The sequence below is a fragment of the Thalassophryne amazonica genome, chromosome 23 (genome assembly GCF_902500255.1).
Source record: "Thalassophryne amazonica chromosome 23, fThaAma1.1, whole genome shotgun sequence".
NCBI lineage: Eukaryota > Metazoa > Chordata > Actinopteri > Batrachoidiformes > Batrachoididae > Thalassophryne > Thalassophryne amazonica.
Genome location: NC_047125.1, coordinates 31,940,054 through 31,957,541, shown reverse-complemented (window position 1 = coordinate 31,957,541; position 17,488 = coordinate 31,940,054). Strand labels below are relative to the sequence as shown.

At 41.7% G+C, this 17,488-nt stretch overlaps 1 protein-coding gene across 2 annotated transcripts in view; it reads left to right on the top strand.

Moving 5' to 3' along the window:
- The window catches only part of LOC117504807 (putative GPI-anchored protein pfl2), a 29,617-nt gene that overhangs the window by 9,908 nt on the left and 2,221 nt on the right, over positions 1-17,488 (top strand). The window contains exons 2-14 of one of the 2 annotated variants that reach the window (XM_034164324.1): positions 1,903-4,256; positions 5,777-5,965; positions 6,060-6,167; positions 6,305-6,434; positions 6,544-6,926; positions 8,858-9,046; positions 9,167-9,274; positions 9,412-9,541; positions 9,655-10,682; positions 14,310-14,498; positions 14,621-14,719; positions 14,864-14,996; positions 15,134-16,017. In XM_034164324.1, coding sequence (XP_034020215.1) covers positions 1,905-4,256; positions 5,777-5,965; positions 6,060-6,167; positions 6,305-6,434; positions 6,544-6,926; positions 8,858-9,046; positions 9,167-9,274; positions 9,412-9,541; positions 9,655-10,682; positions 14,310-14,498; positions 14,621-14,719; positions 14,864-14,996; positions 15,134-16,017 — 5,922 coding nt within the window. In that variant the 5' untranslated portion in view covers positions 1,903-1,904. The remainder of the gene's footprint in view (positions 1-1,902; positions 4,257-5,776; positions 5,966-6,059; positions 6,168-6,304; positions 6,435-6,543; positions 6,927-8,857; positions 9,047-9,166; positions 9,275-9,411; positions 9,542-9,654; positions 10,683-14,309; positions 14,499-14,620; positions 14,720-14,863; positions 14,997-15,133; positions 16,018-17,488) is intronic. The other variant, XM_034164325.1, reaches the window with a different exon arrangement.

Here is a 17,488-nt window from a genome sequence, read left to right as displayed (position 1 = left end):
CCCCTCCCTCCTCATCAACACCTCCCCTTTCCGGCACCCGCCAACATCATTCCTTCCCCTGCAGGGGCTGCGTGGTTTTTAGCTGCGGCAGGTCCCGTTCCCCCCAAGCTGCCAGCGGTGCGACTCCAGTTGCAGCGGCTACCACACACTAACATCGCCTCAATTTGGAAAACGGACTGTTTCAAGTTTAGTGCGCATAAACAATGTCAAATGTATATGTGTTGTCTTAATTCTGATGTGTGCCATTATTACGGTAAACAAGTAATAATTGTGGATTAATTGCTGTTTGTCTGTGGAATGTGAGTGTGGAAACCTCGTTGTTGTAATGACAATGATAATAAAGCTATCCATTGATCCATCCATCTATCCATCCATCCAAACCTTGTTTCACTTCTCAAATATCACTGTGTTTGCTATATGATATATTTAACTGAAATTTCTGATCCATACAACCAATGATTTATAAAGGAAAATCATGAAAATTATCAGGGGTGCCCAAACCTTTGCATAGAACTATATATATATATATATATATATATATATATATATATATATACACTCAACAAAAATATAAATGCAACACTTTTGGTTTTGCTCCCATTTTGTATGAGATGAACTCAAAGATCTAAAACTTTTTCCACATACACAATATCACCATTTCTCTCAAATATTGTTCACAACCCAGTCTAAATCTGTGATAGTGAGCACTTCTCCTTTGCTGAGATAATCCATCCCACCTCACAGGTGTGCCATACCAAGATGCTGATTAGACACCATGATTAGTGCACAGGTGTGCCTTAGACTGCCCACAATAAAAGGCCACTCTGAAAGGTGCAGTTTTATCACACAGCACAATGCCACAGATGTCGCAAGATTTGAGGGAGCGTGCAATTGGCATGCTGACAGCAGGAATGTCAACCAGAGCTGTTGCTTGTGTACTGAATGTTCATGTCTCTACCATAAGCCGTCTCCAAAGTCGTTTCAGAGAATTTGGCAGTACATCCAACCAGCCTCACAACTGCAGACCACGTGTAACCACACCAGCCCAGGACCTCCACATCCAGCATGTTCACCTCCAAGATCGTCTGAGACCAGCCACTCAGACAGCTGCTGGAACAATCGGTTTGCATAACCAAAGAATTTCTGCAAAAACTGTCAGAAACCATCTCAGGGAAGCTCATCTGCATGCTCGTCGTCCTCATCGGGGTCTTGACCTGACTCCAGTTCGTCGTCGTAACCGACTTGAGTGGGAAAATGCTCACATTCGCTGGCCCAATAAAACAAAACTGCACCTTTCAGAGTGGCTTTTTATTGTGGACAGTCTAAGGCACACCTGTGCACTAATCATGGTGTCTAATCAGCATCTTGATATGGCACACCTGTGAGGTGGGATGGATTATCTCAGCAAAGGAGAAGTGCTCACTATCACAGATTTAGACTGGTTTGTGAACAATATTTGAGGGAAATGGTGATATTGTGTATGTGGAAAAGTTTTAGATCTTTGAGTTCATCTCATACAAAATGGGAGCAAAACCAAAAGTGTTGCGTTTATATTTTTGTTGAGTATATATATATATATATATATATATATATATGTGTGTGTGTGTGAACCTAACTAGCCTGTAGCATTGGCTGTGAGGCACACACTGATTAGAGGGAGGGACCATTTTAAAGCTGACAGATTCTAGTTTCAGGAAGAATGAAGTTTCTCTGATGTTCTGTTGCTGATTAATTAATAGAAATATGAATAGAAATATGACAATGGATTAGTCAGCACATTCATTATCCTCAGAGCGTCAATGATACACTGGGACTACATGAAATAATCACACTGACATGTCAGCATGTAGGTGCTGAAGGAACCATCACATAATTAACCAAAATGCTCTTAATCTACTGCAGGCATGGACCACAGACTGATCCTCAGTGTCCTGTTGGTGACTCTCTCCTGGATGTCCAAGAGCACCAATGCTGAAACTACAACAACAGCAACTGTGGAAATAACATCAGAAAACGTCACAGCATCATCAGTGGCAGACACCACCTTTACCACTGCAGCGGTCAATGCTACCACCCCCACTGTGGCTGCTACTCCAGTCAACAATGCAACCACCACAGCGACTAATGCAACCTCCCAAACAGCAGCTGCCACAGCACCTACCAACATCACCACTGCAGCTGTCAATGCTACCACCGTGACCATGGCTGTCACAGCACCTACCAACATGACCACTGCAGCTGACAATGCTACGACTGTGACCATGGCTGTCACAGCACCTACCAACACGACCACTGCAGTTGTCAATGCTACCACCCCCACTGTGGCTGCTACTCCAGTCAACAATGCAACAACCACAGCGACTAATGCAACCTCCCAAACAGCAGCTGCCACAGCCGTGACCAGCTTCACCACTGCAGGTGTCAATGCTACCACCGTGACCATGTATGTCACGGCACCTACCAACATGACCACTGCAGCTGTCAATGCTACCACCATGACCATGGCTGTCACGGCACCTACCATCATGACCACTGCAGCTGTCAATGCTACCACCCCCACTGTGGCTGCTACTCCAGTCAACAATGCAACCACCACAGCGACTAATGCAACTTCACAAACAGCAGATGCCACAGCCGTGACCAACATCACCACTGCAGCTGTCAATGCTACCACCATGACCATGGCTATCACAGCACCTATCAACGTCACCACTGCAGCTGTCAATGCTACCACACCCACTGTGGCTGCTACTCCAGTCAACAAAGCAACCACCACAGCGACTAATGCAACCTACCAAACAGCAGCTGCCACAGCTGTGACCAACTTCACTACTGCAGGTGTCAATGCTACTACCGTGACCATGGCTGTCACGGCACCTACCAACGTCACCACTGCAGTTGTCAATGCTACCACCATGACCATGGAAGTCACGGCATCTACCAACATCACCACTGCAGCTGTTAATGCTAGCACTGTGACCACGGATGTCACGGCACCTAACAACATCACCACTGCAGCTGTTAATGCTACCACCATGACCACGGCTGTCACAGCACCTACCAACATCACCACTGCAGCTGTTAATGCTACCACTGTGATCACAGCTGTCATGGCACCTACCAACGTCACCACTGCAGCTGTCAATGCTACCACCCCCACTGTGGCTGCTACTCCAGTCAACAATGCAACCACCACAGAGACTAATGCAACCTCCCAAACAGCAGCTGCCACAGCTGTGACCAACTTCACTACTGCAGCTGTCAATGCTACTACCGAGACCATGGCTGTCACTGCACCTACCAACATCACCACTGCAGTTGTCAATGCTACCACTGTGACCATGGCTGTCACAGCACCTACCAACATCACCACTGCAGCTGTTAATGCTACCACTGTGAGCACTGATGTCACAGCACCTACCAACATGACCACTGCAGCTGTCAATGCTACCACCGTGACCATGGCTATCACAGCACCTACCAACGTCACCACTGCAGCTGTCAATGCTACCACACCCACTGAGGCTGCTACTCCAGTCAACAAAGCAACCACCACAGCGACTAATGCAACCTCCCAAACAGCAGCTGCCACAGCTGTGACCAACTTCACTACTGCAGGTGTCAATGCTACTACCGTGACCATGGCTGTCACGGCACCTACCAACGTCACCAATGCAGTTGTCAATGCTACCACCGTGACCATGGCTGTCACGGCACCTAACAACATCACCACTGCAGCTGTTAATGCTACCACCATGACCACGGCTGTCACGGCACCTACCAACATCACCACTGCAGCTGTCAATGCTACCACCCCCACTGTGGCTGCTACTCCAGTCAACAATGCAACCACCACAGAGACTAATGCAACCTCCCAAACAGCAGCTGCAATAGCTGTGACCAACTTCACTACTGCAGCTGTCAATGCTACTACCGAGACCATGGCTGTCACTGCACCTACCAACATCACCACTGCAGTTGTCAATGCTACCACTGTGACCATGGCTGTCACAGCACCTACCAACATCACCACTGCAGCTGTCAATGCTACTACCAAGACCATGGCTGTCACTGCACCTATCAACGTCACCACTGCAGCTGTCAATGCTACCACCGTGACCATGGCTGTCACTGCACCTACCAACATCACCACTGCAGCTGTCAATGCAAGCACCTCCACAGTGACAACATCACAAGTGACAACAGCAGCGGCAACTTCATCTCCTGTGCTTTTCATCACAGCAGCACCTCTCAATGTGAGTGACAGCAGAAAATAAATATGAACTTAAAAGAATATATTCAAAGAATTAAATTCATGGTGTAATAAAGTGCTGTAAAATATAAATACATAAAAATAAAGTTTGTGCCTGTTGACCATTTGCGCGTTTTCCTATAAAAAATAAATTTAATAATAATTTTAATAAAATAATTCAGATTTCTTTATGTTAAAATTTCTAAAATAATGGCCTTTAAAATAACAGTGAAAACATCTCTGCAACATGAAAATTGATTGACATTATTAAAGTCAAAACAATGAAATGCATAAGTAGAGGAAACCAGGGCACAGTGGATCAGAAATGTTTTGGGGCAGCATAAACACATTATGCATAGGTGTCATTCTATTGTCATTCTACAAACTATAATCCAGCAAACCAGCTATGTGATGTGTGAGTATCTTATGTGGTGATATATGTCCTTTAGAAACTATTATAAATACAAGTGTCATAATTTCTGTTCAAATGTGAAAACTGTTGTTTATATACACAAATTATAGAAATAACTCATGGAAAAAATAAAAGTAAAAGCTTCAACAAGTAATATTTGTCATCCGCTTGATACTGGGGCTTAGTAAATCACTTTCTAGACTGATTCACTGTGCCCTGGGTGCATGTGACACGAGTCATGTTATCAAATAGCTGATAGTCTGGAGAAGACATAACACATGCTCATCAGTTGGATGGGGTAGTCTTCTAACTAAGAACAATTTTTTGGGCCACCTTTCCTCTGTTTTGAGAAATAAATAAAAACACTGACATCCATAAAATTTAGTTTTGATAGGCAAAAACTGATTTCACTTGCCACTTAGTTTTACCCTTAATGTATCCAAAAACAAAACACTAATTTATAAGGGGGATGTATTCATGCATAAAATATGGCATAACTGCTGCAAGTATATATGTAGTTTTGCAGATATAGCTACTGATCCACCGTGCCCCAGTTTCTCCTAGGAACCTGAATTAGGAAAACACAAGCTAATGATCACTTTTACAACTAGGTTTGTTTTTTTTTTTTGGATGAGTCAGGGCATGAATACTTATACATTTCCAAGTCACTGAATATGTGTTAGACTTCATTTCCATCTATCATTAAGAAATCAAAAGAGCATGGGACAGTGTAGTAAATCTGTCTGGCACATTTAGCACATCAAATCCAAGCATCCTACGGTTACAAGTCTGTGGCTATAACAATTCAGGCCATCACCTCACCAGTTGTGTTAATCAAGTTACTGCAAACTAACAGGGGTTGCATACTTGCACACATTATTGTGGCATTGATATTGTAAGATCACTTAGTTCATGTTCTACATATTTGTATTGGCTGTTAACTAAAAAGGCACAATTTAGAATTTTTTTTTAAAAAAGACACCTGAATTCTATTTTTTTAAAATTCATTGGTAAAATGTTTTCAAATGTGTCAAAGCTCAAGGGGACAATGCTTTTCACCGCCCTGCACATCATGTTATCTTAACTAAATCATTTTTGTTTGTGTTTTACAGACTCTGATTGATCGTTCAGGGTGTGGCAGAACTGATTTGTGCATATCTGTGGTCCCAAACTGTGATCTATCAGCAATTACATGCCTGTTTCTGGTTGTACAGCCACTAGGCGGTGATCGGTTCAGATTTAAATTTTCAGGATTCTCAAGTGGCTACATTGCTATTATCATCTCACCTGACCTCACACCGGTACGGAAAATTAACTCTCATTTACAGTTGATCAACAAATGGACTTTAAGTGTAACTGATAGAAATAACAGCTTTTTGGACTGTTTGTCCACAGGGAGAAGATGACACCATGTACATCTGTAACAACAATGACAACAACAAGAAAGGATCTGTCATATTTTTCTCCGCTCTGTTTGACCCGGGAGAGGTGACTTTGGTGCCGGTGAGTTCTACCTGCCTCAGTGTCGCTGTTAACATATTTATTATGACAGAAACAAATCATCATAATATTCGATGGAAACATGTTGTCTTGAAGTTATTGGCTTATTCGTCATGTGTTAAATGGTTTTCGCTCTGCAGCCACAAAGTGTGACCTCAGTGACGGGCAGCGTCACAGGAAGAAGAATCCAGTGTGTATTTGAGGCACCGTTATTTATCTCAATGGGAAGAAGCCTAACAAACAGCCTGTCACTCGGCGAAGGAAAACAGGGTAGTCTGTTAACTCACTAACATGATTAAACAGCAAACTAACACAGTCATGCAACTAATCACTGATTATTACTCATTAATCATTCATATTTGCTTCTCCTTTTTTTTAGCGATCTCAGACAACGGAACTATAGAAACTCCAGAAATCACATACCGAGGGGTTGGAATAGACTTTAACAATACAAACTCCACTGTACCCGAAAATTTGATTTCCATAAATGCAAGCACAACCACTGTAGCTGCCAGCACTGCCACCAGTGCAGTGACTAGTGCAACCACACCTACTGCAGGTGCCACTGCAGCTACCAACATCACCACTGCAGCAGCTACTGTAAACACCAATGCAACAGCAACAACCGCAGCTGCCACTGCAGCTACCAACATCACCACTACAGCTGCCGTTGCTACCACCCCCACAACGACAACATCTCAACTGACAACAGCAGTAGCAACTCCAGTTCCTGAGCTTTTCATCATAGCAGCACCTCTCGCTGTGAGTGACAGCTGGAAAAAAAAACACACGAACTGAAAGAAATACTCAAGTCATTGGATTTATGGTGAAATACTTTGCTGAAAAAAGGTTTCCTGCCTGTTGACCTTTTTGTGCATTTTAAACATAACATTTTAATAAAATATTTCAGACTAATGCAGCTTAAACTGACAGTGAGAACATCTCAAAACAAAACATTAACACACACACATATACATATAAATAAAACGTCAAAACAAAGGAATGCATAAATATGTGCCCTGATTAGTTTATGAGCCGTCTATGAGAAAATCGGGCAGGTGGCCATGTAGGTGTCTGGATGGCCCGACTCGGATTTTGATGACATTTTGACCAGTTACCCTTCAAATAGATTGATCAGGCATGGTAAAGTTAATTTTTTCATCAGATCAAATTTGACCCCATTTTTGGTCAATTCAACATTTGATGTCAAAACACCTAGAGAATCCGTTACATTAAAAATATATAGTAAAAATGGGCAACTTTGACAAAGCAATTTTAAAACCTTAGTACGTGGGTCGAAAAATTGAGCATGAGGCATCATCAGGGATGCCCTGAGCATCTGTAAACCATTGTCCATTCGGTGGAACTTTTCCTGATATTTCTATAATCAATACTTTTTGAATTTTATAGGCGGATGCTTTTAGGGCCAAATCCTGGTGAGCGGGAAATTTGAAATTCCTCATATAGTCATCAATATTTTGCCTATTTCAGTAAATAAGGTTAACTTTTCCAATATGGGGAGTTCATTTATGTAATCAGTTTTATGATCAGAGGTCAAGGTCAAGATTCTGCAGTTTTTTTTGCCATTTTTTCCATAATCAGCAGTATGTATTACCACCAGAATTGTTCATACTGAGCCTTTAATGAATCAAAGTGATAGACGAGATTATTGCCTTTTTTTGACATGCAGTATGACTGGTGTTTAACAGATTTCAGGTCTTTAAGGTCGGCAAAGTAAGGTTCTTAGAAATCCTGTTCTGTTTCATCAAATTTGAATCTCCTCATTATTTTAGTCAATATGTTACCTATTTTAGCAACCAAAGTATCAATTGATATGTTTTCAGATATAGGGAGTAGAACTATGGGGTTAGATTTATGATGAGGGGTCAAAGTCATTGCGTAATTTCAAGGTCAAGCTCCAAAATGAAAGACTTTTTTTGCTTTATGTACAGAAAACAAAGTGTCAGAATACCAGTATTGTATCACATGATCCTATGTCTTACTTTTATTTAGCTAAGCTAAACCCCATTATGAAAATAACAAACTAGACCATCTTTCTGCAAACATGTCAGGACCAGATAATGTACGAGTACAATATCATATTTTCTCAGTTAAAGCAATGTTATGCTTATGACACCACATGAAGCAACATACACTATTACACATAGAAACATAAAACAATTATTCAAGTCAAAAGAACAGTGCACAAGTAAGTGCCACAATCTGTAAAACACAATGATCATTTTTACAGCCAGTTTTCATTCCATGAGTCAGGAGTAGAATACATGAACAATTCCAATTTATTGAATATGTCTTGGACTGAAATGACATTTATCTTAAAGAAAACTAAACAGTTTGGTGCTGTTTGGCAAATCTGTTTTGTGGTTTGCAAACATGGAGGGACAGTGCAAGAATGAGATGAGTGAGGGAAGCCACCAAGTGACCCATAACATCCTTTCAAGAATTAAATCACATTTCACTTGGCTGAGATGATTTAATTTCTGTCATGCTGGACAGAATTTGTTGTGTGTACAAATTTAAAAAAGACACCTGAATTCATTTGGGTTTTTTTTAAATTGATCTAAAAAAATGTTTTAAAATGTGTCAAAGCTTAAGAGGGAACAAACCTTTTCACTGCCCTGAACATCATGATGTCATCTTAACTCCCCCTTTTTTGTTTTTTGTGTTTGTAGACTCCGATTGATCGTACGGGGTGTGGCACCACTGATTTGTGCATATCTGAGGCCCCGAATTGTGATCCATCACAAAGCCCTTGTATCTTCTTGGCTGTTCGCTCAGTCGGCGGTGAAAGGGTCAGATTTAAGTTTTCAGGATTCTCAAGTGGCTACATTGCTATCATCATCTCACCTGACCTCACACCGGTATGGAAAATTAACTCTCTCATTTACAGTTGATCAACAAATGGACTTTAAGTGTAACTGATAGAAATAACAGCTTTTTGTCAAAGTCACATCTAAAGAAAATCGACTGTTTGTCCACAGGGAGAAGATGACACTATGTACATCTGTAACAACAATGACAACAACAAGAAAGGATCTGTCATATTTTTCTCCGCTCTGTTTGACCCGGGAGAGGTGACTTTGGTGCCGGTGAGTTCTACCTGCCTCAGTGTCGCTGTTAACATATTTATTATGACTGAAACAAATCATCATAATATTCGATGGAAACATGTTCTCTTGAAGTTATTGGCTTATTCGTCATGTGTTAAATGGTTTTCGCTCTGCAGCCACAAAGTGTGACCTCAGTAACGGGCAGCGTCACAGGAAGAAGAATCCAGTGTGTATTTGAGGCACCATTATTTATCTCAATGGGAAGAAGCCTAACAAATAGCCTGTCACTCGGCGAAGGAAAACAGGGTAGTCTGTTAACTCACTAACATGATTAAACAGCAAACTAACTAACACAGTCATGCAATTAATCACTGATTATTACTCATTAATCATTCATATTTGCTTCTCCTGTTTTTTAGCGATCTCAGACAACGGAACTATAGAAACTCCAGAAATCACATACCGAGGGGTTGGAATAGACTTTAACAATACAAACTCCACTGTACCCGAAAATCTGATTTCCATAAATGCAAGCACAACCACTGTAGCTGCCAGCACTGCCACCAGTGCAGTGACTAGTGCAACCACACCTACTGCAGGTGCCACTGCAGCTACCAACATCACCACTGCAGCAGCTACTGTAAACAACAATGCAACAGCAACAACCGCAGCTGCCACTGCAGCTACCAACACCACCGCAGCTCCTACTGTAAACAACAATGCAACAGCAAGTACCGCAGCTGCCACAGCAGCTACCAACATCACCACCACAGCTAACACTGTAAACAACAATGCAACAGCAACAACCGCAGCTGCCACTGCAGCTACCAACATCACCGCCGCAGCTTCTACTGTAAACAACAATGCAACAGCAACTACCGCAGCTGCCACTGCAACTATCAACATCAACACCACAGCTGCTACTGTAAACAACAATGCAACAAAAACTACCGCAGCTGCCACTGCAGCTATCAACATCACCACCACAGCTGCTACTGTAAACAACAATGCAACAGCAACTACCGCAGCTGCCACTGCAGCTACCAACATCACCACCGCAGCTGCTACTGTAAACAACAATGCAACAGCAACAACCGCAACTGCCACTGCAGCTACCAACATCACCACCGCAGCTTCTACTGTAAACAACAATGCAACAGCAACAACCGCAGCTGCCACTGCAGCTACCAACATCACCACCGGAGCTGCTACTGTAAACAACAATGCAACAGCAACAACCGCAGCTGCCACTGCAGCTACCAACATCACCACCGCAGCCGCCACTGTAAACAACAATGCAACAGCAACTACCGCAGCTGCCACTGCAGCTACCAACATCACCACTACAGCTGCCGTTGCTACCACCCCAACAACAACAACACCTCAACTGACAACAGCAGTAGCAACTCCAGCTCCTGAGCTTTTCATCATAGCAGCACGTCTCACTGTGAGTGACAGCTGGAAAAAAAAAAAACACACGAACTGAAAGAAATATTCACGTCATTGGATTTATGGTGAAATACACTCAACAAAAATATAAACACAACACTTTTGGTTTTGCTCCCGTTTTGTATGAGATGAACTCAAAGATCTAAAACTTTTTCCACATACACAATATCACCATTTCCCTCAAATATTGTTCATAAACCAGTCTAAATCTGTGATAGTGATCACTTCTCCTTTGCTGTGATAATCCATCCCACCTCACAGGTGTGCCATATCAAGATGCTGATTAGACACCATGATTAGTGCATAGGTGTGCCTTAGACTGCCCACAATAAAAGGCCACTCTGAAAGGTGCAGTTTTGTTTTATTGGGGGGAGGGATACCAGTCAGTATCTGGTGTGATCACCATTTGCCTCATGCAGTGCAACACATCTCCTTCGCATAGAGTTGATCAGGTTGTCAATTGTGGCCTGTGGAATGTTGGTTCACTCCTCTTCAATGGCTGTGCGAAGTTGCTGGATATTGGCAGGAACTGGTACATGCTGTCGTATACGCCGGTCCAGAGCATCCCAAACATGCTCAATGGGTGACATGTCCGGTGAGTATGCCGGCCATGCAAGAACTGGGATATTTCAGCTTCCAAGAATTGTGCACAGATCCTTGCAACATGTGGCCATGCATTATCCTGCTGCAACATGAGGTGATGTTCTTGGATGTATGGCACAACAATGGGCCTCAGGATCTCATCACGGTATCTCTGTGCATTCAAAATGCCATCAATAAAATGCACCTGTGTTCTTCGTCCATAACAGACGCCTGCCCATACCATAACCCCACCGCCACCATGGGCCACTCGATCCACAACATTGACATCAGAAAACCGCTCACCCACACGACGCCACACACGCTGTCTGCCATCTGCCCTGGACAGTGTGAACGGGAATTCATCCGTGAAGAGAACACCTCTCCAACGTGCCAAACACCAGCGAATGTGAACATTTGCCCACTCAAGTCGGTTACGACGACGAACTGGAGTCAGGTTGAGACCCCGATGAGGACGACGAGCATGCAGATGAGCTTCCCTGAGACGGTTTCTGACAGTGTGTGCAGAAATTCTTTGGTTATGCAAACAGATTGTTTCAGCAGCTGTCCGAGTGGCTGGTCTCAGACGATCTTGGAGGTGAACATGCTGGATGTGGAGGTCCTGGGCTGGTGTGGTTACACGTGGTCTGCGGTTGTGAGGCTGGTTGGATGTACTGCCAAATTCTCTGAAACACCTTTGGAGACAGCTTATGGTAGAGAAATGAACATTCAATACACGAGCAACAGCTCTGGTTGACATTCCTGCTGTCAGCATGCCAATTACACGCTCCCTCAAATCTTGCGACATCTGTGGCATTGTGCTGTGTGATAAAACTGCACCTTTCAGAGTGGCCTTTTATTGTGGACAGTCTAAGGCACACCTGTGCACTAATCATGGTGTCTAATCAGCATCTTGATATGGCACACCTGTGAGGTGGGATGGATTATCTCAGCAAAGGAGAAGTGCTCATTATCACAGATTTAGACTGGTTTGTGAAAAATATTTGAGGGAAATGGTGATATTGTGTATGTGGAAAAGTTTTAGATCTTTGAGTTCATCTCATACAAAATGGGAGCAAAACCAAAAGTGTTGCGTTTATATTTTTGTTGAGTGTACTTTGCTGAAAAAAGGTTTCCTGCCTGTTGACCTTTTTGTGCATTTTAAACGTAACATTTTAATAAAATATTTCAGACTAATGCAGTTTAAACTGACAGTGAGAACATCTCAAAACAAAACATTGACACACACACACACACACACACACACACACACACACACACACACACACACACACACACACACACACACACACACACACACACACACACATATAAATAAAACATCAAAACAAAGGAATGCATAAATATGTGCCCTGATTAGTTTATGAGCCGTCTATGAGAAAATCGGGCAGGTGGCCATGTAGGTGTCTGGATGGCCCGACTCGGATTTTGATGACATTTTGACCAGTTACCCTTCAAATAGATTGATCAGGCATGGTAAAGTTAATTTTTTCCATCAGATCAAATTTGACCCCATTTTTGGTCAATTCAACATTTGATGTCAAAACACCTAGAGAATCCGTTACATTAAAATATATAGTAAAAATGGGCAACTTTGACAAAGCAATTTTAAAACCTGAGTACGTGGGTTGAAAATTGAGCATGAGGCATCATCAGGGATGCCCTGAACATCTGTAAACCATTGTCCATTCGGTGGAACTTTTCCTTATATTTCTATAATCAATACTTTTTGAATTTTATAGGCGGATGCTTTTAGGGCTAAATCCTGGTGAGCGGGAAATTTGAAATTCCTCATATAGTCATCAATATTTTGCCTATTTCAGTAAATAAGGTTAACTTTCCAATATGGGGAGCTCATTTACGTAATCAGTTTTATGATCAGAGGTCAAAGTCAAGATTCTGCAGTTTTTTTTGCCATTTTTCCATAATCAGCAGTATGTATTACCACCAGAATTGTTCATACTGAGCTTTTAATGAATCAAAGTGATAGACGACATTATTGCCTTTTTTTGACATGCAGTATGACTGGTGTTTAACAGATTTCAGGTCTTTAAGGTCGGCAAAGTAAGGTTCTTAGAAATCCCGTTCTGTTTCATCAAATTTGAATCTCCTCATTATTCTAGTCAATATGTTACCGATTTTAGCAACCAAAGTATCAATTGATATGTTTTCAGATATAGGGAGTAGAACTATGGGGTTAGTTTTATGATGAGGGGTCAAAGTCATTGCGTAATATCAAGGTCAAGCTCCAAAATGACTTTTTTTTGCTTTATGTACAGAAAACAAAGTGTCAGAATACCAGTATTGTATCACATGATCATATGTCTTACTTTTATTTAGCTAAGCTAAACCCCATTATGAAAATAACAAACTAGACCATCTTTCTGCAAACATGTCAGGACCAGATAATGTACGAGTACAATATCATATTTTCTCAGTTAAAGCAATGTTATGCTTATGACACCACATGAAGCTACATACACTATTACACATAGAAACATAAAACAATTATTCAAGTCAAAAGAACAGTGCACAAGTAAGTGCCACAATCTGTAAAACACAATGATCACTTTTACAGCCAGTTTTCATTCCATGAGTCAGGAGATGAATACATGAACATTTCCAATTCAATGAATATGTCTTGGACTGAAATGACATTTATCTTAAAGAAAACTAAACAGTTTGGTGCTGTTTGGCAAATCTGTTTTGTGGTTTGCAAACATGGAGGGACAGTGCAAGAATGAGATGAGTGAGGGAAGCCACCAAGCGACCCATAACATCCTTTCAAGAATTAAATCACATTTCACTTGGCTGAGATAATTTAATTTCTGTCATGTTGGACATAATTTGTTGTGTGTACAAATTAAAAAAATAAACCTGAATTCGTTTTTTTTTTTTTTTTTTTTAAATTGATCTAAAAAATGTTTAAAATGTGTCAAAGCTTAAGAGGGAACAAACCTTTTCACTGCCCTGAACATTATGATGTCATCTTAACTCCCCCTTTTTTGTTGTTTGTGTTTTGCAGACTCCGATTGATCGTACCGGGTGTGGCACCACTGATTTGTGCATATCTGAGGCCCCGAATTGTGATCCATCACAAAGCCCTTGTATCTTCTTGGCTGTTCGCTCAGTCGGTGGTGATCGGTTCAGATTTAAGTTTTCAGGATTTTCAAGTGGCTACATTGCTATCATCATCTCACCTGACACCACACTGGTACAGAAAATCAACTCTCTCATTTACAGTTGATCAACAAATGGACTTTAAGTGTAACTCTGATAGAAACAACAGCTTTGTGTCAAAGTCACCTCTAAAGAGAACCAACTGTTTGTCCACAGGGAGGAAATGACACCATGTACATCTGTAACGACAATAAGAATACATCGGTAAAATTTTTCAGTGCTCTGTTTGACCAGGGCACAGTGACTTTGGTGTCGGTGAGTTCTACCTGCCTCAGTGCAACTGTGCACATATTTATTATGACTGAAACAAACCACGAATCATCATAATATTCATTGTAAACATATTCTCGTGAGGTTATTGGCTTAATCGTCATGTTTTTAATGGTTTTTGCTCTGCAGCCACAAAGTGTGACCTCAGTGACGGGTAACGTCGCAGGAACAAGGATCCAGTGTGTATTTGAGGCACTGTTATTTATCCCAATGGGACGAACCCTAAACAACTTACTGTCGATGGGCACTGGAACTGTTATTGGTCAGTTTACTCACTAACATGATAAAAGAGCAAAACTCAGGCACACAGTCACACAACCATCACTGATTTATTCACTATCAATTCATATTTTATTAATGTAAATCAAACTATTTGTTTGTCCTTTGTTTTGACCTCAGAAAATGGAACTGCAAAACCTCCAGAACTCACATACCAAGGGATGGGAGTTGATTTTAACACTCCAAACTCCACTGTCCCCATGAATTTAATTTCTTCAACCACAAGCCCGACGACTGTAGCAACAACTGTGACTACCATAGTGACAAACGCTACCTCCCCTACCGTGGCTACCACAGCAGTAACCAATGCCACCACTGCGGCAGCCAATGTTACCTCCCCTACAGTGTCTACCACAGCAGCTACCAATGCCACCACTGCGGCAGCCAATGTTACCTCCCCTACAGTGTCTACCACAGCAGTAACCAATGCCACCACTGCGGCAGCCAATGTTACCTCCCCTACCGTTGCAACGACAGCAGCTACCAATGCCACCACTGCGGCAGCCAATGTTACCTCCCCTACAGTGTCTACCACAGCAGTAACCAATGCCACCACTGCGGCAGTCAATGTTACCTCCCCTACCGTTGCAACGACAGCAGCTACCAATGCCACCACTGCGGCAGCCAATGTTACCTCCCCTACAGTGTCTACCACAGCAGTAACCAATGCCACCACTGCGACAGCCAATGTTACCTCCCCTACAGTGTCTACCACAGCAATAACCAATGCCAACACTGCGGCAGCCAATGTTACCTCCCCTACAGTGTCTACCACAGCAGTAACCAATGCCACCACTGCAGCAGCCACTGCAGCTACCAACATCACCACCGCAGCTCCTACTGTAAACAACAATGCAACAGCAACTACCGCAGCTGCCACTGCAGCTACCAACATCACCACTACAGCTGCTGTTGCTACCACCCCCACAACGACAACATCTCAACTGACAACAGCAGTAGCAACTCCAGCTCCTGAGCTTTTCATCATAGCAGCACCTCTCGCTGTGAGTGACAGATAGAAAAAAAAAAAAACCACACAAACTGAAAGAAATATTCACGTCATTGGATTTATGGTGAAATACTTTGCTGAAAAAAGGTTTCCTGCCTGTTGACCTTTCTGTGCATTTTAAACAACATTTTAATAAAATATTTCAGTCTAATGCAGTTTAAACTGAGTGAGAACATCTCAAAACAAAACATTGACACACACACACACACACACACACACACACACACACACACACACACACACACACACACACACACACACACACACACACACACACACACACACACACACACACACACACATATACATATAAATAAAACATCAAAACAAAGGAATGCATAAATATGTGCCCTGATTAGTTTATGAGCCGTCTATGAGAAAATCGGGCAGGTGGCCATGTAGGTGTCTGGATGGCCCAACTCGGATTTTGATGACATTTTGACCAGTTACCCTTCAAATAGATTGATCAGGCATGGTAAAGTTAATTTTTTCATCAGATCACATTTGACCCCATTTTTGGTCAATTCAACATTTGATGTCAAAACACCTAGAGAATCTGTTACATTAAAAATATAGTAAAAATGGGCAACTTTGACAAAGCAATTTTAAAACCTGAGTACGTGGGTTGAAAAATTGAGCATGAGGCATCATCAGGGATGCCCTGAGCATCTGTAAACCATTGTCCATTCGGTGGAACTTTTCCTTATATTTCTATAATCAATACTTTTTGAATTTTATAGGCGGATGCTTTTAGGGCCAAATCCTGGTGAGCGGGAAATTTGAAATTCCTCATATAGTCATCAATATTTTGCCTATTTCAGTAAATAAGGTTAACTTTTCCAATATGGGGAGCTCATTTATGTAATCAGTTTTATGATCAGAGGTCAAGGTCAAGATTCTGCAGTTTTTTTTTGCCATTTTTTCCATAATCAGCAGTATGTATCACCACCAGAATTGTTCATACTGAGCTTTTAATGAATCAAAGTGATAGACGAGATTATTGCCTTTTTTGACATGCAGTATGACTGGTGTTTAACAGATTTCAGGTCTTTAAGGTCGGCAAAGTAAGGTTCTTAGAAATCCCGTTCTGTTTCATCAAATTTGAATCTCCGCATTATTCTAGTCAATATGTTACCTATTTTAGCAACCAAAGTATCAATTGATGTGTTTTCAGATATAGGGAGTAGAACTATGGGGTTAGTTTTATGATGAGGGGTCAAAGTCATTGTGTAATTTCAAGGTCAAGCTCCAAAATGAAAGACTTTTTTTTGCTTTATGTACAGAAAACAAAGTGTCAGAATACCAGTATTGTATCACATGATCCTATGTCTTACTTTTATTTAGCTAAGCTAAACCCCATTATGAAAATAACAAACTAGACCATCTTTCTGCAAACATGTCAGGACCAGATAATGTACGAGTACAATATCATATTTTCTCAGTTAAAGCAATGTTATGCTTATGAC